Source organism: Tetranychus urticae, chromosome 2 (assembly GCF_039701765.1).
Source record: "Tetranychus urticae isolate SD_2017Ah chromosome 2, NJAU_TeUrti_SD_1.0, whole genome shotgun sequence".
In the NCBI taxonomy this organism is placed as follows: domain Eukaryota; kingdom Metazoa; phylum Arthropoda; class Arachnida; order Trombidiformes; family Tetranychidae; genus Tetranychus; species Tetranychus urticae.
Genome location: NC_142959.1, coordinates 24,246,481 through 24,269,349, shown reverse-complemented (window position 1 = coordinate 24,269,349; position 22,869 = coordinate 24,246,481). Strand labels below are relative to the sequence as shown.

Genomic DNA, 22,869 nt, shown 5'->3' with positions numbered 1-22,869 from the left:
TTAAATTGAAACATTTCTGGCTAATTTCCGTTATCAATTTTCTTTTTCATATAATTCCCTGTACTTTTGTTGCTGTTTAGTTATGATTGGTTTTTAAGCTTCCCTTATAGCTTTCAACTTGGCATTTTGTATTAAAATTGTTTTGCTAATAGTCTTGTTAAGAAGTTTTTGTTTTTGATATCGATTTGTTTCGTTTCACTTATTTGATATCATTAAATGACTGACTTTTTTTTCCTCCTCAGAACTTTTCATTTCATCAATTGCAAACTTGTTAATTTTGTATCAAAAGTTTTTTTCGACTTTTTGTTTTTTCCTCTTCTCACCCTTTTCAAATTCAATCGAAAGTGATTTGCTTTTTTTCCCATTCTCTTCAAAACTTCATTTTCAACCTTTTTTTATCTTGCTCCAATTTTTCTCCCTTTCTCTTACCATGCAACACTATTTCATGTATAAATAGAAATCGAGAGATAATGTGTGACATGATAGCACCAAGCATGATTTAGAAGTGAACAGGGAATATTGGATTGTGAATGAATACAATTGCTTGCGAGATTGATAACTACTTAGTAAATGGTTCAGAGTCATTAAACTAATGACAAGGTAAAAAAAAGAAGTCTCTTATTCTATTATCTCATTTCTATCAATATTGAATTTCTGTACAATAATTCCATCAAAGCCAGGGTAAATTCAATAAAAACATTTTATCCAAAAATATAATTATGAATGTGACTGCACTTCTTGCTTCTTCAACAGGGAATGGGAATAAAACGTTTTGCCTTAAAAGCAGAAAAAAACTTTCTTCCAAATAGCCTCTAGAACTCATTGGAAAATTTCTCAGATTCAAAAGTTCGACTCTTTTCTCACTCGAAATGGACAAAATTAATAAATAGATTTTCAATTTTTTAGCTCAACCAATTGACCAATTTTGCGCCTCAATGACGGTTCCTTTTCTGGACACTTTAACATCAAAATCACTTGGAATCAGTTTCAACGATTTCTCAGTTTGACTCATTTGTTTTCGTATAAATTTCATCATTAATAATGTTTATCAAAGTTATCAAACTGGGAGTGACTTTTGTTGCTTTGAGCGATTGAATGATTAAAGATGAATTAGCAAAGCTGATGGAACAATGAATTTATCTCAAGTTTCATTCGTCATGCAATTGAATAAAAGATTATTTATTGTCACATATTTGTGTTTAATGAATGCTGATTCTTTTATCGTCTCATTTACTCAAGCACTTGTCATCTTGTTTAGCATCCTTGGAGGTTAGATTTATCACCATGAAACATTCATTAGAACTTGCAACTTATTTTCCAGATGAAGCAAAACGAACCAAAAAAAACTGATAAAAATTCTGAAATTGATACTTGGTTAGCAGCAAAGGGAATCAATAACCATTAAAAGTGCAATAATGACAATCAAAACTAAATGATCTGAAACTGGTAATGTTAATAATTTGGTGAAAAAAGGATTGAGAACAAGCAAGATTATGAAATTTTTATTGAGAGTCTTTTTGATTTCTTGCTGAGTCAATAGTTTTTTTTTACTTTTCATGATTATTCATCTGTGGGCAAGAGATGCATTGTTGACTCGTCTTCAAGTATGATTATTGTATTGAATGGACAGTGAATGGTAAAAAAGGAATGGAAGGTTGAAGAAGAAAAGAGGAATGAAAATGACAATGGATCAGCAGTCTTTGTTTTGTCTTTAATATTGTCTTATTAACATCAAGTATTGACACCATCAACACACACACATGATAGATTGATGAACAATTTTGTACTCTGTGTGTGTATCTGAGAATGTAATAATGGATAAACAGGGAATCAAAGTAATTTACTTTATTTGCATCCCAATTTTTCTTTACTCTTCCAAATCTCTTGACTGGTGTTATTGAAAGACCAAGGTTGAACCTCTTGCTTTTTTTTCATTCTCGTTCAACATTTTGTTTCTTCCAAACTCTAGTCTTCTTTAAACTTTATAATGCATTCAATATGCTTCTCTTCCCTCAGCCTTTCCAACTATTATTTTCATCTATTATTCATTTCTCATCTCATCAGCCAGCTTCCATACCAAGCAAAAATGAACATACAATCACCATAAAACTAAACATTACAGATATTGAAATAAACATATTGAAGCAATAAAAAAATGGAACGAAAAAAAAACGAAAAATTCCAACTCAACTGTCGACTGGTCATGATATAATGAGAATGTGCTTTGCCCTCTAAGAGTGAAAATTTATGATTGAATAAAAAATGCCGAAAATCGAAAATCAATTTATTGAAGTTTGTATAAAGAATGCAAAATAGAACATAAATTCAGAAGAAAAGTCAAGTTGAAATAGTCTTTAGCAGATCATGGAGAGGTCACAAATATTATATATTGACCAGTCGATTGTACAAGACTTGACTTGTTCGTTGCCTTGTCTTGCTTTTATCAGTTTAACTGTTTATTTGAAAGTTTGTTTAATGAGCAAAGACGAAACTTGAGACTTAAAGGTTGATGAGGAATTGCGAGTTTCTGTAACTTTTTGATGAGCCCGTTGGAAGGCAAAAAAGTTGAGTGAAATTTTGTCAAGTTGATCATGTTCAAGTTTAATCATGCAATTCGGACTGAAAGTATTGAATGTAAGTGGAAAATGTCAATTTTGCAGAAAATGAAAAACAAGTGAAAAAATTAAACAATGAATTTTGGTTAAATTAGTTTGTAAACAATTTTCCAACCTTTTAGCCAAGTTTTACATTTCAAATTGAATTTTGCTCATAATAATGTTATTATAATTTTTTTTATTCAATAAAATAATTTGCTGACGATAACCAGTTTTTCTGCCCGAAATTACAGGTAATTTGCTTTTCTCTCTTCATCTAGATTCATTGATTTGTTTTTGCTTCATTCATCACTTTTTTGCCTCAATCTTTACCAATTTATTATCATTAGTTTATGATCAACTTTATTCAATAAGAAATTGTGATGATTCGTCAGTCAGTTTTGGGCTAGTTAATAAAGTGCAACCAAGTCAACCGTTAAATTCATTGCTGTTTGCTCATACAGAAGTCTATCGACATCTCTTGTCCGTCAATGCGTACTCGCAAGGCAAAACGATTTTCATCTCTTTTTTCGAAAAGTTCATTTCACTCTTTGCGAAAAGAATGCCAAAAATTTTCAATTCTCTTCATTGGAGCGAAAACGAACAGCCTCGAGAAATGTTTCCATCGAAACAATGAGCTTTATCAATTCAATTTTCTTCGTCACTTGACAGAGTTTAAATTTCCAGGTAAAATTGAACGCAAATGAGTTTCACTTTTCAGGTTAAATGGCCAAAGTGATAATGAAAGGTGACGTGAGCTAACTTTTGCTATTGATACAAAATTCTCGTGAAATGCCAAGAACTTTTGTTCAATGAGAAGATTGAAGGATGGAAAAGAATAGAAGAAAAATGTTTCACACATTGAGCATTGTGAAATGAGACCCTTGAGGTGAATGAAACATGATTGGGAAGTTCAACATTCTGTACATGAAAAGTGGGTTAAAACGAAATTTAGATTTGCAACTTTTCTCGACTTGTTGCCGTCCATTGAACTAGATGATATTTAGCTTTTCTCGGTGAAAGTTGAAAATGAATTTTGAGATTAACTTGAAACTGAGCCTTTTCGAGTTCATTACTGTGATTGTCAAATATCAATCAAGATGCAATCTGATTTAATCAATTGCTTTTTTCTTCAACTTTTTTGCTCCGCTTTTCAATCTTCTTCTTCTTCTTGTTTATGCCTTCATGTAACAACATTGAATGTAAACAATTAACGGGATCAAGAAAAGAAGAGGAAAGAAGCATGATGATTAAAAATGATTACAAAGCATCAAGATATTGTTGCATTATGATAATGGTTGGGAGTAAAAAATGGAACAAGCTTGAAAATAGAAACTGTCAACTGAAAATTTAATTTTCACTCTTGCAACTTTGATAGCCTTAAAAAAAGTTGAAAAAAGGCTTATTCTGTTGAACAATGTTTATTTTCATTTTAACATTTTCTTTCCATGACAAACAAATTGTTATCACCATGTTATTGTTGATTGTAATTTTTAATCTACAATATAATGCTGTGGAAATAGTACAATATTTGACAATTTACATACGGTAGACTATTTATGATATGCTTTTTACACTTGTCTTTTTCACTGCAATTCAAACTTGACTGTGAAATGTAAATTTCTGTCAACTCTTCATTTTCATAAGATAACACGAAAACGACACTTTTGCCGCTGAACCATAACTGAAATCAATCTCAAAAATCTATTGAATACAATGGTCGATACAATTCTATGCAATAATCAGAATCATAGTTCGAGTGAAAGGGGTATGTAAAGCAAAATCTAACTTCCGTAAAACTTTTCTTGACAATGATTTTCTGAAAGAGATTGTAGGAAAACTAGGTTCAACTTGAAAACTGGTACTGTTAATATTGTGGTTCGAACTACAAACAATGCCGAAAGTAAACCTGGAAAGGTCGAAATTAAACGATTTCGCTATGTGTTAACTGCAGAAAAACTCAATCACAGCTCAACATTTGTTTCTGATATACCTGAACTTCCTGAAGTTCTTCGGGCTAATGAATTGAAAATTTCTTCATCTCTTCGAAACTGTAGTAAGATTTTATCAGATTTTATAAACTATGAACAGTTAATAAAGCAATAGTCAAATCGGCCCATAATTCAGATTTTTTCGAACTAAATATCAATCGAAAGCTTATGACGAGTAGAGTATACCTCCCTTCTAGCCATGGCGTTTCTTTCTGACCCTCTGAGGATCAAATCAAACCTAGTGCATATTGTTCACCACCCTTGGAACTATCATGAAAGTCACAAAAAATATTCCTAAACCTGCGATATTTTATACCGGGCGTATTTTTTTCATTTTACGCCTTGATGCTGGCATAACTCACGAACGGTTAGTGCTACAGACTTCAGACTTGAACCATAATCTTATCCAGATTGCACAACGATAATTTTGAGTGCTCAAGGCTATTCAATTCTTTATTTGACCTCTAATTGACATTAAAAGGTCATTTTCTGAAATCACAAAATTTTTCTGACCCGATAGTGTTAGTTACATGTTCATTACTAATACTGGCTGAAGGATATGGGTAATCCCTCAACATTCAGTTGATCAGGAAAAATTCATTCCATCTTTCCAATGGTATAAGTTATCAACATGTGACTAACACTATCGGGTCAGAAAAATTTTGCGATTTCAGAAAATGACCTCTTAATGTCAATTAGAGGTCAAATAAAGAATTGACCTTGAATAGCCTTGAGCACTCAAAATTATCGTTGTGCAATCTGGATAAGATTATGGTTCAAGTTTGAAGTCTGTAGCACTAACCGTTCGTGAGTTATGCCAGCATCAAGGCGTGAAATGAAAAAAATACGCCCGGTACATAAAATACATATTTTCAAGATAATGATCCATTAACCACATTTTTCTCTACATCATCCTCATCTAAAGGTGAACGAATGCAGCGAAAAGTAGAAGTACTGGTTACTTGGGGAGGTGAAGAGAATAGTTTCAACCTCGATAGTGATAATGGCGCAGAGACTTATCGCAACCTGAAAAGTATAACTGGCACAGACAAACGCTACATATTTGTAATACATGATCCCCAAATACCCAAACCAACGATGGTTGGGTTTATGAACGCTGCCGGTCATTTGCACACAAACCAGGGTTTGCGTGTCCAAACCAAACCAAACAATCGGTTTACGCAGGGACTGTATGCTGGAAATCCAAGGGCCCACCACCTCTATTGGATTTAGACAATATTATTTTTGCATATCTTCTATCTGGTTACTATAACCATGGTTTAAAAGATATAAGCGATTCTATCGATTCTTTTTAGGTTTTAAAACCCATCTGCCTAACGAAAATAAATGAAAGAAAATATGTAACATATGCTTATATTACAATTTTTATGATTAAAAATACAAATGGGAATGGCAAATAAAATATCGCAAGTTTTGGAATATTTTTTGTGACTTTTTTGATAGTTCCAAGGGTGGTGAACAATATGCACTAGGTTTGATTTGATCCTCAGAGGGTCAGAAAGAGACACCATGGCTTTGAAAGTATTTTCCCATGAAAAAAAGTTTCAAATTGTGTTATTTCAAAATATCGCAGCTTTAGCATTCTGCATCATTGAATTCAGCATAAAAAGCTCTATCTAAAAAATTGGGTCTAATATGGTCCTCATGGGGTCCCAAGGGAGTTGATGAATAGCTTCCCAGGGGATTCGATTTCGGACCTGATTTTTAGGGAGGTATACTCTACTCGTCATAAGCTTTCGATTGATATATGGTTCGAAAAAATCTGAATTATGAGCCGAAAATCCAACATTTTGGCTATCCTCCTTCAAACCTGCAGATAATGAAAACGAATATGATTTTGTTGCTTGGTTAGTTGATTTTTTGAAATTTGAACAGAATAGATTGTTGATAATCTTTTCAGATGAAGCATACAGCGAACTTATTCACCTAAAAATTCTTAGAACAAATCGATATCGGTAAGCCAAAAAGTGTTTTGACATCGAATTTTTAGAAAAAGTACTCAAGAGAACTGATTTGGTTAATTAATTTCACTAAACTGAACTACTAAGTCACCATTCTTTATTTTAGTAAACTTGGAAAGTTTAATAACTTTTCAACTTGGTTATTGGTAGAATTAAATAGCAGAGTTCATGAGAGATTCAACTTGTCTATGAATTTTTCCACGATCAAGTAAAAGAAATTTTCCTCAAGCATTTGAACAAAATTGAGACAATTGAATTATATTCATTACAGTATAGTTCAACTTTTAAACGGCACAAATCCAAAGCACGATATAAGCATTTATATGCAAAATTGTATCTTATTGTTTATATCGATTGCTATTGATTTTAAAAGCAGACTTAACCTCAACTCGATCAAGATACCAAGATGAATCTTTGACATTGACACAACTTCAACAGTTGAATACAAATAACACCATTACATTTCATTGAAAGATCTTACAAGCAAACCTTCAGAACCAACACACAGCTTTGAAGTTTTTAAACATTTGAAAATTCAGATGATATCAACACATGCAGCATCAAAATCTATTCACGTGATAATGACGTGCTATTTAAGGTTACCATTGAGTTCCACAACGCATTAAATATTCAACAGATGAGGGATTAATTGATGATGATGGTGAATGAAAGACAAAACAGTTTCCTTAACACTCTTCACTGACAAGGCTAAATAATTCAAGAAAAGCTATAAAAATAAAAGGCAAAATGCTGTGTGCTGTCAACTTAAACAAGTGATAACAGGACAATGATAAAAGATGAAGGTCAAAATTGTGTGCAACCTTCAATTTCAAATCAATCACCAATGTCCAATTGGAAAACACACAAACACTTTTGTCTAAGGCTTTTCGCATTCCCTGCATGAGAGAAAATTTCCAGCGAATAATGGTGACAAATTGAGAAATAAATTTTCCCAGACCAGCAAATGATGAACAGAAAAAGTTTGGGCAAAATTGCGATTCCAGGAAAAATGGAAGCCAAAGAAAGAGAAATGGCAAAATGAAATAATATCAATGTCAAATTGAATACAGAATATCATTAACAATGAAATAGTTCTGCATATGTAGATAATAGTGAATACCTTGAGGCAAGTGACGATATTGGAAAACAGGTCAACAGAAGTAAAGCAAAGTGTTGAATAAATACCATCAACAGAATATGATAATTGTGAAAAAGTGACAGAATTTTTTCCATTCTAAATAAATAAAAGATTCCAGATTTTTCACCTTCGCTCAAAGAATTCATTATTCATCAACTTTTTTTTTCAGCTAAATATTTCACCATTTTAAAATTGCATCAACATGCAAAAGTTAGTAAGACAAGATTAAATCTTATTACCATTATTTGGTAAAGAAATAAAAAGTTTACTCTGAGCAAACATGGAAAAAAGATATTTAAAGAAGATGAAAGAATCGAGCAAAAAAAGAGTCTTTTTTCAATCGCATTTTCGATTGTCCAAGTTTACTTTTAAATGACCTTAGGTTACAAGTTTTGAGGTTTACTTTTGTGTGCCTTTTTTCATTATCCAACGATTATTTATTTACTTTTCCGGTCATTTTTCTTCATTTAATAACAATAAAATATTGAGAGAAGAAAAAAAGTTCAACACTGAAACATCATTAGAGCTTTTCAATCCTTTTTATTGACTGAACCCAATCACAATTATTGGAGGCAATGATTAATGTCCATTCATTGTCATGAAAGTTATGAACTCGAAAAGAAAAGTTTAAACTTTTCAACATTTTCCCTCATTTCCAGGGAAACCTTACCTGTGATTCAGAAAGTCACATGATGAAATGACATTATTTTCTTGTTTCAACTTTTTTTCCTTTTTCTTTTTTTTTCTACTGTGGTCAGTTCTTCTTGTCTGGTCAACCTTTATCCCATCATTATCCGAGTTTTTCTGCTTCTTTTCTTTATTCACTCCGTCAAGTTATACTCATGTAAACGGTAAACTGAACAATCTAATAAACATTGAAAATGAAATTACATTGATACTTGAGACTGATTCAGGATTGTCAGGTAAAAATAGGAATGATAAAAGAGATGAGGAAAGAGAAGAAGAATAACTGTGAAACATGATCAAAAGAAATGGAATAAAGGATCAGAGTAAGAAATTCTGAAGAGAAGAATGAAGAATAATTTTTTTTCTCTTTAAAGAACATGAATCTATTCAACTTTTTTTTTACAGATTTCATCTTCACCTTTTTTTCTCGGGCAAGATCATCCTTTAGGTAAAAGTTTTGTATCATGGAAACACTGTTTACTTTCTATTTTCAGCTTTCATTTCTTCCATCATCATGACAGGGAACAAGGTAAAATGAGGAGAAACGAAGAAATGTTGGACTCAGTGAACGATAAGAGAAGGAACAAGCAAAAAGGTTATAATAAATGAAAAAAGATGAAAGTTGCTTCAAATAGAAATGTTGAAATGAAGGTAGAAAAATGTATTTTTATTGATCATTTTTACCTTACTTATTGTGCTTTTTAGTCAACATTTTTTTTCTCCTTCTCTTCTGCAGTTTCCAAAGTAATTCAAAGTTTGATTTTCTGTTCGATAATTTGTATCATTTCATGAAAGTTTACAGAACATTTGATCATTAGATTCGTTTGTTTGGCAAAAACAAGTTGTTAGTTTATCATTTAATTTGAAGCAACAAAACAATTTCCAACAAAAAACAAAAGTTTAGACTGAAAGTGTGCAAAAAAAAAGAACCAATAAAAGAGTGAAAAAAACGAAGCTCAGATTAACTTGAACTTGATCGAAGAAGAAAAAAAAGTGTTCAACTTTTTTCTCTCATGTTTTTGTTCATTTATTGAAAATTTGCATCATCATGAGAACATGAAAGAAAACAATTTGTATCACCATGAAGAGAATGAGGCTAAATTAGAACAATGTAATTTTGGAAAAATTTTCATTTCTTTAATCTAAACCATTTTCCTTCACCTTTACACCAATGAATTTTGCATGTCAAAAGTTATTGGTTTCAAGCTTTACCAGGATTACATATTTTTGTTGCAACATTGAAAGGTAAGAAAAATGGTTAAAATGTTATCACGGCAATGATGATGAACAGGTAAACAAGGTATTAGAATCTAATCCATCAAACTTTTGTCACATTATTTACAAGTTGAATAAAGATTAATGTCAATTTTGTGGAAACCCAGGTTAAGGTGTTGATTAACCCTAAACCGATGAACTTTGTCTCCTGACAACCAGTTGCAGTTGTTGCAAATGTTCAACTTGTTACCATTGACTTTTCATGTTAACAACCTCAATGGCTTAGGTAGACATTAACTTGCAACCTTGAGGCTATTTATGATGTGATGTGCAGTTTCAGTGGGGTTGATGGTTGATTCATGAGTATTAGCAGTAAACAAATAGAAGAAGAAGAAACGAGGAAAATCAAATGATTATCAATAAAAAGTGATGGTTGACATGAATAACAAAAAGAATGTAATAACAACTCAAATGACAATCATGATCATTTTTATTCTTTCTCGTCTTCTCTCTTCTCTGGTCATCGTCAACATGTACTTTATTGATATTACATTGTTGATTACATGCCGGTAGAACTGGTTCCTATAATTGTCTACAATCAAAATCAATCGACTTCTCAATGAGCTTGGAATCGATGACATTTTTTTTTCTCTTTTTCTGTTTAACCATCATTCCAACCTCTTATTGAACATGATTTATCGTTGAAATTAGCATCTAGATATCGTTTCAATTTTTTATATTTAATAGTTTGTCAAGAGTCGAGTGAAAATTGAAAAAATTATAATAACTTTTGCTGTAAACTCAGCTTTACAATAGAGCAATATTTTACTCGTTTATAGCAATATTAATATTCATCTTGGGAAAAAACAGAGAAACTTTTTTGCAAATCCATTTATTTCAATTGAAATATCAACACAATCTTTTGCTGTACATTTTCCTGAGTTATTTAATTCAATCTCTTGATTACTGTCATTATCATTATTACCAAGAATATCATTTCCAACTTGCAATTGACTTTTATCTTCACTTTTTGTCATTTCAGTTGAGATGAAGTTCAATTGCAAGTTGAACCACATGGAAAATGGAAATTTCAAGAGAAATAATTTACTCTTCATTTGATTGGAACATTTTTGAGCAATGAAAATTTGCTCAATTGCAATGTTTACGTGAAAATCATGAAACGGGAAAACTGGTTGAAAATTGTTGCTAAAATTACCTTTTGGAACAACTTGGAAATTAAAAGATGGCAAAAATTTTGAATTTAAATTGAATTAGATGAACATTTGAATATCGCTTTTTGGCCAAATTAAACTTCAATTATATTCAATCAAAGTTGTTCAAAAGTTTCATGTTGAAGGAAATGACAGGCTGAACATGGTATTCATTGAAGGTCTTTAACCAAGTGGTGAGGGTGAAAAATATGGTGAAAAATAAACTGAAGGAGAAAATGATTTTCTTTTAATCAATAATCAATGAAAGTGATTGTTGAAGTAAATTGAACTGTTAACCTTGAGAGATGCCTTTTTTAGTGGATTAAATAAATGATAATTGGACACTAACTTAATCGTAAGCTTATCCTAAGTTGCTTGTTTTCCAATTAATATCGCAATAATAAAGCAACCCATTCATTCAGAAGCCAAGTGATTCAATTCAACAGTCCACAGATTTATCATGATTATTGTTACTCATTATAATGGTTCATGTAGCAATCATTACATTTAGTGTATTTACAGGGTTCACTCAAGACTAATGTGAAACAATGGCTCAGAATACATCTGGATTATTGGAATTGAATAGAAAACAGAATTTGACAATTTTGCTAATCTCGATGTAAATGCAAATTCTTTCAGCTTTTCCAATCAGAGTTTCATGAAACTGTGACGAAAATTGTATCCTCCTTCTCAGTTACTCAATCCCTCTGATCTTCCGTTCTCATCATTCTCTACTCCATATTTGAAGCATCCTGTCATTTATAATTATGTCTAACCTTTCATGGTGTCAACCTTAAAAGGATTGATTCCAGAATGTAGCACTTATTATTACTTAGTATATAAGCATAATGAAGAGAGAGCCTCATTATGAACTAGAATATCTAGGTTACGCTACCAACTAAACCCCATGTTCCCTTTATTATAACCTTAACTTTATTTGTAACCTTATCGTAATCCTCACATTAAAACTTATACGTTATTAGAAATTGTTTCGCTTTCTTTCATAAAGTGGTTTATCATTACGGTTCGTTCCTGATTTAACACAGTCATCTTTTCTTGTTACAATTGGTGGCAGCGGTGGGATACGCTGAAAATTCTCTTTTTGTGTAACAATCATGACTTCAAACGATAATCAGAACATGACAATTCCAACTGAAACTTTCGAGACCTTTATGAAAACGATGACACGGGCCTATTTGCCTCCGGTGACAATTAAACAATTTACCCCTCCTATGGATGCGAATGAGTGGATTAATGAATATGAAACGGTTACCAGTGCAGTACATTGGACTGATGAAGACAGATTTTCGAAAATGAAAACCTACCTTTCACCAACTGTACGAGGATGGTTCGTCCGTACCACCAAAGATGAGACGAGAGGTGTCGCTAGCTGGCCAAAGATCAAAGAATGGTTCATCGCTGCCTATGCAACTGAGAAAAGAAATTATCTAGAGCTGCTTTACGAAACGAGACAGTTAATAGGAGAAGATGTGACAAAATTCTGTGATAAAATGATACATTATGCTGACGAAGCAAAAGTGGAATTCTCTGTCTTTGTTGATCGATGCATTAAAGGCTTATTACCAGCTACCCAGGTCGAAATGTATTCTAAGAATACTAGTAATGTCAAGCATTTTGAGGAATTGGTTATCCTAGCTCGTTCTGCCGAGAAACAAGCTAATCTACGTTATGCTGTCGGGAGACAACAAAACATGACAGCTCAAACTTGTGGAATAGGTACAGTAGGTGACGAATTCACTCTCACAAGTATGCCAGCAATCTCACGGCCCAAAACACCTCCGATGGCCACTCAACCAAAGACGATTGCAGGAATGGTTTCAACCGATGATGTGAAAAGTTTAATCACCAGCCAGTCAAATATGATGGAAAAGATGCTAGCTATGATGGAAGCTTTTACTAACAACAATGGTACCCGAAGAGATCGCACCACGGTAACATGTCACTACTGTAATAAAATCGGACATGTACAGAGGAATTGCAGAAAAAGACAATACGACCAAAGGCAAGTCAACAATCCAGGCTATTCGGTACAAGTAGTGCCAGACAATACCCCAACCTCTAACCCGAGTAGTACCCCATCAACATCACAACAAGCTCACTCAATGTCTGCAACTGTCAACAGACCTGTAGACAACAAACTAATTGGTCCCCTTATTCAAGTCGATGCTAAACTTAATAATAATCCAATCAAAGGTGTAATTGATACTGGCTCGCAGATTACTTGCATTACGAAAGAAGTTGTAGAGTTATTCAAACTCGAGGTACAAAGTAATGAAACAATTACAATTAGTGGTCTTTTTGCCCCCACTGGAAAACCAATTGGTGTTTGTGATGTTAAACTAGGTATACCAATTGAAGGTGATGAAAAGACAGTGGACGTGACCGTAGTAGTAGTTGAATGGATGCCAGCCGATATCAGGTTACTGATTGGACAAAATGTAAATTGTAAAAGCAACTTACTTATCAGCCCTAGGGGAAAGTTAATTTCAACAGAGCACATTGGTGAATTATACCTGAATAAAAATACTGAACTTCCTCCAAGAACACGGTTGTTTTCAGATGTATCCACCTCAAAGAAACATTCTTTACCAAAAGGAGTTTATTTTGTAACAACAGGTAACCAACTATTTGAGAAAAACAAGAAGGTTGCGGTTGCTAATGCTGTTGTAACCATTGTACATGGACAAGCTGAAGTCGAATTATGTAATTTCGGTTCGATTCCTGTTTTCCTTGCCAGTGGAACCAAGGTTGGAGAGTATGAGAACAAACCCGCCGGTGACATTGTGGAGCTACCTCAGGGAGAAGAAAATGAGAGTATGGGCATCTTAGGTTCCCAAAAGGTGAAAAAAGATGCTGAGTTATTAAACGATTGCAATTTGTTTGATGGTAAGGTGAAGATTGGTAAGCAACTCAGCCAACAACAGCAGGAAGAACTACTACAGTTACTCAGGAGCTATCGAGAAGCTTTCGCCATAAAACCTGACGAAATGGGACTCACCAACAAATTTGTACACAGCATTGACACCCCAAATATGCGCCCGATATCAACTGCTCCCTACCGCACTTCCCCTGAAAAGAGAGAGATCACTAATAAATTAGTAAAAGAACTATTAGATACTGCGATCATTAAACCATCATGTTCGCCTTGGGCTTCCCCAATTGTGCTAGTAAAGAAAAAAACTGGTGATTATCGATTTTGTGTGGATTACCGAAAATTAAATGGCGTAACAAAGAAAGACCATTACCCACTTCCAAATATTAATGATGCCTTGGATTACTTGACTGGTGCATGTATTTTCACCAGTTTGGACCTAAAATCTGGCTACTATCAAATCGGAATTAATGAAAAGGACAAAGAAAAAACTGCTTTTATCACAATGGATGGGCTTTATGAATTTGACGTTATGCCTTTCGGTTTGACTAATGCTCCTGCCACCTTTCAAAGATGCATGGACGTGGTCTTATCCGGTCTTAAGTACAACTCTTGTCTAGTATACCTTGATGATATACTAATATTCAATAAGACATTTGAAGAACATCTTATTAGCATTAAACTTGTTCTCGATCGGATAATTGGAGCAGGTCTGAAATTAAACCCTAACAAAAGCGTATTCGCCTTGCCTGAAGTAACTTATCTTGGGTTCAAGATAACTAAGGAAGGTCAATCCCCAGAGGAATCAAAATTGGAAGCCGTTAAAAAGATAAAAGTCCCAAATTGTGTCCGAGATGTAAAATCTTTCGTGGCCTTCTGTAGCTACTACCGAAAATTCATCAACGGATTCTCCACCATTGCAAAACCACTAACCAAACTAACAAAGCAAGACGCGATTTTTGAATGGAATGAAGAACAACAAACGGCCTTTGAAAAGCTAAGGGATTCATTGATCAATGCCCCAGTCTTAGCTCACTACCAAAGTGATTTACCAATTGAAGTCAGGACAGATGCATCTGGAGTTGGTGTTGGAGCAGTCTTGTTACAACAACATGGTGCAAATTGGCGACCAGTAGCGTACGCAAGTAGGCAACTGAACTCTCATGAAAGCAATTATACCATTTCGGAACTAGAATGTCTCGCCATCATTTATGCCCTAGACAAATTCAAAATTTACCTGGAGACTAAACCTTTTCGTGTTGTTACGGATCATTCAGCACTAACTTTCCTCCAGAGTAAGAAGAATCTGCCTCGAAGATTAGCAAAATGGGCGATAATTTTACAAGAATTTGATCCTCAAATCGAATACAAAAGTGGTAAACATCATTCAGATGCAGATTTCCTGAGCAGATATCCTGTTGGCGAGCCAGAAGATACCCATGCTACAGAAGACCGAATTCATGTTTTTACAACTCATGTCGAATTGAATTTAGCTAGTTTTAAACTAGGACAGGACGATGACCCCTTCTGCTCATCTATGATAGTAACTCTTGGAAACCTGAGTGACTTATCTAATAAGAAAAGAAAAAAGGCCGAAAAGTTCCTGGTCAAGAATGGGTTGCTTTATCGCAAGGTTTATCGTCTCGGTAAAATTGAAAATCTTTTGGTTGTACCTAAGAAGCTGAGAAAGGATGTATGCTACATTCATCATGATGCCCTATCGTCAGCACACCAAGGAATTGGCAAAACATATGAAAAGATCCGTGAGAAATACTACTGGCCTGGTATGTCTGTGTACATTAACAAATATGTGGCTTCTTGTTTCCTTTGTCAAACAAGAAAAACTCCGCATGAATTAGAGGCTGGGAAATTAAATCCAATCGTGTCCAATTATCCATTTGAACGAGTACACATTGATATCCTTGGTCCAATGAATAAAGCTCATGGCAAAATGTACATCATCGTTGCGATAGATGCTTTCACTAAATTCATGGAAACAGCAGCAATCTCTTCTACATCTTCACAAAATACTGCAAAGTTTATCAAAAACCAAATTTTCTGTAGGCATGGTGCTCCAAACATTCTTGTCTCAGACAATGGAACAAACTTTACTAGCCATTTGATTCGTGATCTGACAAACAAGTATGGAATCAAACAACTGTTTACGACACCATACCATCCACAAGCAAATGGACAAGTTGAAAGGGTAAATGCACAAATAGCAGCAATGCTCTCAATGTACGTGAATAAATATCACAATGATTGGGATGAATTCTTACCAGAGATTACGTTTGCTTATAATACATCGTACCATTCGAGTTTGAAGATGTCTCCGTTTGAATTGGTGTACGGAAGAAAAGCCATTACACCAGATGAACAAAACGTACCGCTGGATGTCACTCGTTATACTGAACAACAGTACGCTAACTTTATTAACGATGATTGGCCAAAACTGCGTGAGTTTGTGAAAAATAACATGGATGAAGCCAGGTCAAGAAATGAAAGTGATTATAACAAATCACATTCGGATAATGAGTTTGAAATTGGTGACACTGTCTTAGTCTACTACCCTAACCCAGGTACTACTGGGCTAACTAAGAAGTTACTTCATAAGTATCATGGCCCTTTTGTAGTGGTTGAAAAGGCCTCACCTTTAGTTTACAAAGTGAAAGAGATCGGAGTTAATAAAGAACCAATGGTTGTCAACATTCAAAGATTGAAAAGATTTAAAGGAAGATACTCCCTCGACGAAGTTGAGTCACCAACCATATCAGTTACACCACGAGTAGACGTGCTCAGGAATGAAGGAGATTCAAAGTTGACTAATCAGAGTAACGAACCTAGGACCACAGTTGAAAGCTCAAGTTCGAGTCAGACTCCAAGTTGGCATGACACGACCGATGTTTTCGTTTTCTCTCCTCTGAAAGGAAAAACTACCACCAGTACACCCATTGTAAAAGGATTAGAAGTAGAACGAGACAGGACATTCACAGTAACCAATCCGAAACGATTAACATTTGGACAACTTGACACGCAAAATAGCTCAAGAGGGTCGTCTTCACCTAGCATAGACACTACAGATGAAGATACAACTCTACCAGACTCCGATTTCTCCCCTGGAAAGTTATGTGCCTGTGGAAAGATGAAAGTGAGAACCGGAGAATCGATTGACTCAAACTCAGGTGAAGAATCTAAACATGTCCATTTTGACGAAAATGTTCAAATTTTTGGAGATGAATCAGAAAGAGAAAAGAGTCAATCCACTGATGAAGATCGTACTTATGAACCAGAAAAGACTACTGCCAGGCAATACGAGACCGAACCTAGAGTCACAAGGGCGAAATCAAAGGCATTATCAGGAGTTGTATTGACATTAATGGTTTTATTCGTTGGGCCCTCAGTTGCTGAATTCAATGTAATGAATCCTTTACTATGGCGCGAGGCAAGTAAGACAGTTGTGGAAGCTGAAGGAGAAATCGACACTATCATCGAGTTCAAAAATACGTGTCCAGAATTGGCAGAAGCTCTATTGTTACCCCAATCTCAAAGAGACAAGTTTAAAAGTTGGTGTGAATTTGAATTTAGAACCATTCTAGAGGAAATAAACCAACATTGTCCACCGATATCATCCAGAAAAACGCGTACCCCAGTATTGGCTGTCCTGTCCGCCGTAGTTTTTACTGGCATTCTTACATATGGAGCCATAAGAACACATTTGGACCGTGTTGCACAAATTGAGGAACAAGTAAGACAACAATATCAGATACAATTACAACAAAGTATGGAAACATCAAGAATCAAAGAGAGGTTAAATGATGTTATTAGGAGGCTCAATGACAACACCGAACGACTTGATGCTATTGAAAATAATCTACTCACAAATATCCTTATCTCAACTGGTATTGCTGACAAATTTTCGATGCTGAAAGCACAGTTGACTGACATTTTCCATGCCATGAAACAAAGAAAAGTCAGTAGTCAAATCGCTGCTCTAACTAACCTCTCTTCAACAGACCAATTGAGATACCCGATAGACCTAATGACAATGATCAACTGCCGGTCAGATGAGAATAAACTTTGGTTCAAGATTCACGGGTTTCGTAAGAGTACAAATTACTCTTTAGCTGAACCAGATCCGTTCCTGATGAGGACTGATGAGGACGATTGTGTTTATTACATTGGACCAAAGTTTATCTTGATAAACACAGAAAGCAAACAGATTTGCCAAATTCAAAGTAGGGCAACTCAACATGGTCCTCTAATAGTAAGTAGTCAATTTACCTGCAAGAATAAGACTATCAAGCCCAACACTCTTTGGGAAAAGAGACAATGTGCACCTGGTGACTCAAGGAATGTACAAGTGAAGTCGACATCAACAAATAGACTCGTTTATTGTTTTGGACACCAGATAAAGGTTGCAGATAAAGTATTTCCCTGTCCAAATTGGGTATTCTCATTCCCTATTAATGTACCTTTAATAATAGATGGAGAAGTATATGAGTATTTTTCTATTTATCACCGATACAACCTCAAACTTCAAGGTACGGAACTTTGCTGCAATAAATGTATATCTATCCGCTGGCCAAAGCCATTCGGAATTACTGAAGGAATTGGAAGACTCTAACACGACAGTTATCTTAGGAACCATCTACGCTAATCCTCTTGTCAGTATAACTCTTCTGCTAGCAACATTTCTTATTATCAGCCTCTTCATTTATATCCTTTGCCGTTTCAAATCTGTTCGCTCAAAGCTCTGTTGCAAAAAACTTACTGACCAGAAAAACGCCAGACAACAAAAACAAGATGAAAAAGAAGAAATTCCCTTAACAGAAATACATCCTCAAACAAAAAATGAACAAAAAGAAGAAAAAGAAGAAATGGATCCCGAAATCAAAAGATTACAAAACTTAACCTGGAATCATTGAAAAATTAGCTTGGACACAGTTTTTTCATTTTTCATCATTATTTTATTTGATTATTCAATTTAAGCATAGCGTAAACATAACACTAACAGTTAGCAGTTGTACATCATTCGATGTCATCGAGTTGGAAATCAGCAGGCCAGACACCCATCAAATACCACGGATCATCCAATCGGACAAAGCAGTTGTCATAGACTTGAACACCTTTCATAGCGCCAAGATACTGTACCACTCGCCCGAAAGAAATGTTCGAATAAGGAAAATTGAAGCCAGTCAAGTGCCGGTAGATCCGCATCAGCCGTCCTATTGAGAGCTGCCTCTTTTGCCGGTCAAAATGGTCAATTAACTCCAGAATGAGTTTTCTTTCTGTGAAGAAAAGAAAAGGAAAAAATACAGAGAAAAGATAATTAGCTTAATCAGAAAACATAACTGTGAATAATGGAAACTTACCATGAACACCGAAATTTCTCGCATTCATCCTGAGAATAAGAAGTACAAAGATAAATCAAAAGAAAAAATCAGTAAAATTAGTTGAAGATAGATAATAGATGAAGTGTTAACGGATTAATGATAACTTAACCAGAATCTCTTTAGTTTTATACGTTAACCATATACTCACTCATTTCCATTTGTGGAATTCATTTCCGCAAACAATTTCTCAGGAAAAATTTTAATAGTAACAAGAAACATTAGTGACAGGATACATTATGCCCAAATAAGAAAACATCAATTAATAATGAAAAGAGGAAATAGAGAAAGTTAAAGATAAAAAAAAAAATAGGAAAATAAGTGAAAAAACAGTATAAAGAGAAAAGGGCAGCAAAGGGCTAAAAAGGGTCAGGTTGAATAGGTGTGATAATCAGTTATAGAATGAACCATGCTTAATAACATGGTCAAAAGAAAAGTTTCGAAAAGTGATCTGCGGAGGTCTGCGCTCCGCTAGAATGGGACAATACAAAAAAAAAACAAATTTTGGGAAAAATGCAAAGAGTGAAAAGGGAATACAGAAGAAATTAAAAATCATTTTCTGGGCTCTAAGGCACATGCTTGTGTTGGCCTTGCCTCTGGTTCGTATGCTGCACGAACACCAGGTAAAGGGCGACAGGAGGGAGTGCGATAGTCAACCATATGTTTGATCCATTGCGTTCTCCTTTCAAGTGGGACTCTGTCATCGGTGCAACTCAATGTTTCAATTCCATCATATGTAATTTTGGCCCAAGGGAAAATTCTTGGATAGATGCTGAGCCCTATTTTCAACTTATTCTCTATTTCATCTAAGTCTAATCTTTCAACACACTAGACTCGCCAATAACGGTTTTTATGCTTCACACCGACGACATGTTCTTTCAGCTCTACGAGATTTTCATATTCACCACCGCAATAAACACATTCAAACATACACCTATTCTTTTCCTTATTTTTCGCAATTTCCGCAAGCTGTTTTTCAAGCGTTTTGCCAGCATCATGTAATTTTTTTCTACTAACTCGCTGTCCTGGTTTAAACTGTTTCAAATTTTGCACACGCTCAGGTGTGACAATCGTCTTCTCCCACTCCATCAAAATTTCCAGACCTTTTCCATCATTTTCCATACACCAGTACTTAGTTTGGCAAGGCCAAGGTGACACACATGTATCAGGCATCAAAGTAGTTTGAACGGATGGACCGGGTTCTTCTTCTACCTCTTCAACAATTACAAGCGAACCATGTCCAATTTCTTCTTGTTCTTCATCATTCTGTTGACCTTGTTGCTGTTGACCGTCTACCTGCTCCGAATTTGTATCCGAGGAATTTTGTTGGCCATCTGGATTAGCGCCAGAGGAGGGAACAACAGGAATTGCATCAACTGGAAAAGAAAAAAAGAAAGAAGTTTTTCGTTCAACAAAGACAATCAAATCTTCAAGAATTCTAGTTAGTTTTACCTTGAGGAAGTAGAGCAAGACACAGGAAAGCCAAAAAGGATAAAAATAAACCAAACATGATTTTCGTTGATTCAAAGTTGACGCCAAGAAAAGAATAGTGTGTTTGCAAGCCAACAGATAGCACCGCTTCTGAACAAAAAAACTTGCAGAGGGAGCTTTTGAGGGAGTTATGGAAGAAATCAAAAACCTGTTTGACAAAGAGAGACAGTAAATTAGAGCACAGTGGTAGCAGTTGCAACTTACCTAAAGGCCACACCGGAATCTCCTCTTCTTCCCCTTTATTTTCTTACCTTTTGGGTGATTCCAGCTCGTAAATAAGGCACAATGTAAATAAAAAAAACTGAATTGCTGCAAATTTCACAGGACTAACAGGAGAACTTTTACTTAACTGACCAACCAGCTGTTTATCCATCAACACCCTCTATTTCTGAATCAACACACAGCGCGTAAATCAAATGCAATTCCTATGCAAAAACTTCAAATCCCATTCTGTTGACCGTATTCGTAATCGGAGGACCGATTCTTGATTTAAAAGTGGGGTGATGTGACGAAAATTGTATCCTCCTTCTCAGTTACTCAATCCCTCTGATCTTCCGTTCTCATCATTCTCTACTCCATATTTGAAGCATCCTGTCATTTATAATTATGTCTAACCTTTCATGGTGTCAACCTTAAAAGGATTGATTCCAGAATGTAGCACTTATTATTACTTAGTATATAAGCATAATGAAGAGAGAGCCTCATTATGAACTAGAATATCTAGGTTACGCTACCAACTAAACCCCATGTTCCCTTTATTATAACCTTAACTTTATTTGTAACCTTATCGTAATCCTCACATTAAAACTTATACGTTATTAGAAATTGTTTCGCTTTCTTTCATAAAGTGGTTTATCATTACGGTTCGTTCCTGATTTAACACAGTCATCTTTTCTTGTTACAAAACAAAACGCTAAAAATGACTTTACACATTTGACTGAACTTTCAAAGTTTCCATTTCAAGATTTTTTTTTGATTCCACTTTTTTGAAAATTTGCCTAAAAATCTTTGACTTAAATCGATTCAAGCAAAGAAATTATTTTTTCCTAAATCATTTTTTCTATTTTTAATCATCAAATTTTGAAGGTAAAAATGAAAAGGTCGAAATGTTCATTTTCGGGTAAAAAGGAAAAAGTTTTTGCAACTTGAACTCGCAATTGGATGAGGTTAGACAATTAAAGGGGATTCCCGTCGTTTCCATCAGAAGAAGGCAGAAACTCGACATTTTCCGATTGTTACCTTTTCCATTGTTTTCCTTCTTTTGCTCTTCTTTACCTGGTCAACCACCCACTTGACAGAAATTAACAAAATTGGAAATCAAAAGCGAATCTCTTCCATCATCAGTCTCGTCTTTTTTTCCCATATTTATCCTTATTCTTCATGGAACCCACTGAGTCAATATCTCATGGAAAATGTGCATCAATAGAAGATGCATTTTTCTCATTCTTTTTGGCTCTTCCTTTCATCGTATTCTTCTTCTTCCTTTTCCTTGCCCAGATAATCTTATTGATTGCTAATTCTAATTATATTGTAATTGCAATAACTTTTTGCTTCCATTGAAGATCAATTAAGATGAAATTGTTTTCCATTATCATTACCATCATCTTTCCTCTTCTGCCATTCATCATTTTCTTGTTCTCCTTTGTTTCAAATTCACAACTTTCATCTCAAATGATGGTACAATAATTAAGATGACGATAATGACTTTAACTCTTTCCTCTGTTTATCATCACTCATTAATTAATCCCTTCTATCAACATTATTAAGGGAAAACATTGAATATGGAAACTGAAAATTTTAAGGTCAACTGTTGACATTTGTCAATGTCATTCACTAATAGTCGACAAATACGAACACAAATTTCCATTCGAATCAACATGAAAGAGAGAAGAAAAAACTCTTCTTCTGTTTATCAACAGCATTAAAACTTTATTCCCTTCATGATGCTAATCATGAAATGTTTTCAAAAAAAAGCGAACAAGGAAATTGCTCCATTTGGTTACAAATGAATGAACAATGGCTTCATTAAAATGCTCAATCAACATTGGAATGTTTGATTTGGTAAACTTGCAACTTTGATTTTCTGTTAAATTGTTCATGTTCAGAATCTCTTTTTTTTACTCAAATGTGCAAATGAGAAAAGATGTTTTTTCAACTTTTTCACCTTCTCTTCATGAAACTTCTTAATCAAACTGAATCATCTGATTTTGCAAATTTGATGCTTACTTTGCTCATTTTTCTTCCTCTCAACAATCAATTAACTTAATTTTAATTTAC

General features: G+C 34.5%; 2 protein-coding genes across 2 annotated transcripts in view; both read right to left on the bottom strand.

Annotated features, from left to right (window-relative positions):
* Nucleotides 1-22,869, bottom strand: part of LOC107360876 (uncharacterized) — a 47,938-nt gene that overhangs the window by 22,299 nt on the left and 2,770 nt on the right. The gene's annotated exons all lie outside the window — the stretch shown is intronic.
* On the bottom strand, nucleotides 19,084-20,765 carry LOC149094175 (uncharacterized). The gene is made up of 2 exons (XM_089266881.1): nucleotides 20,554-20,765; nucleotides 19,084-20,477 (listed from the first exon to the last, which is right to left on the bottom strand). Exons 1-2 carry the CDS (start codon nucleotides 20,609-20,611, stop codon nucleotides 19,930-19,932), a joined length of 606 nt encoding a protein of 201 aa, XP_089123007.1. The 5' UTR covers nucleotides 20,612-20,765; the 3' UTR covers nucleotides 19,084-19,929.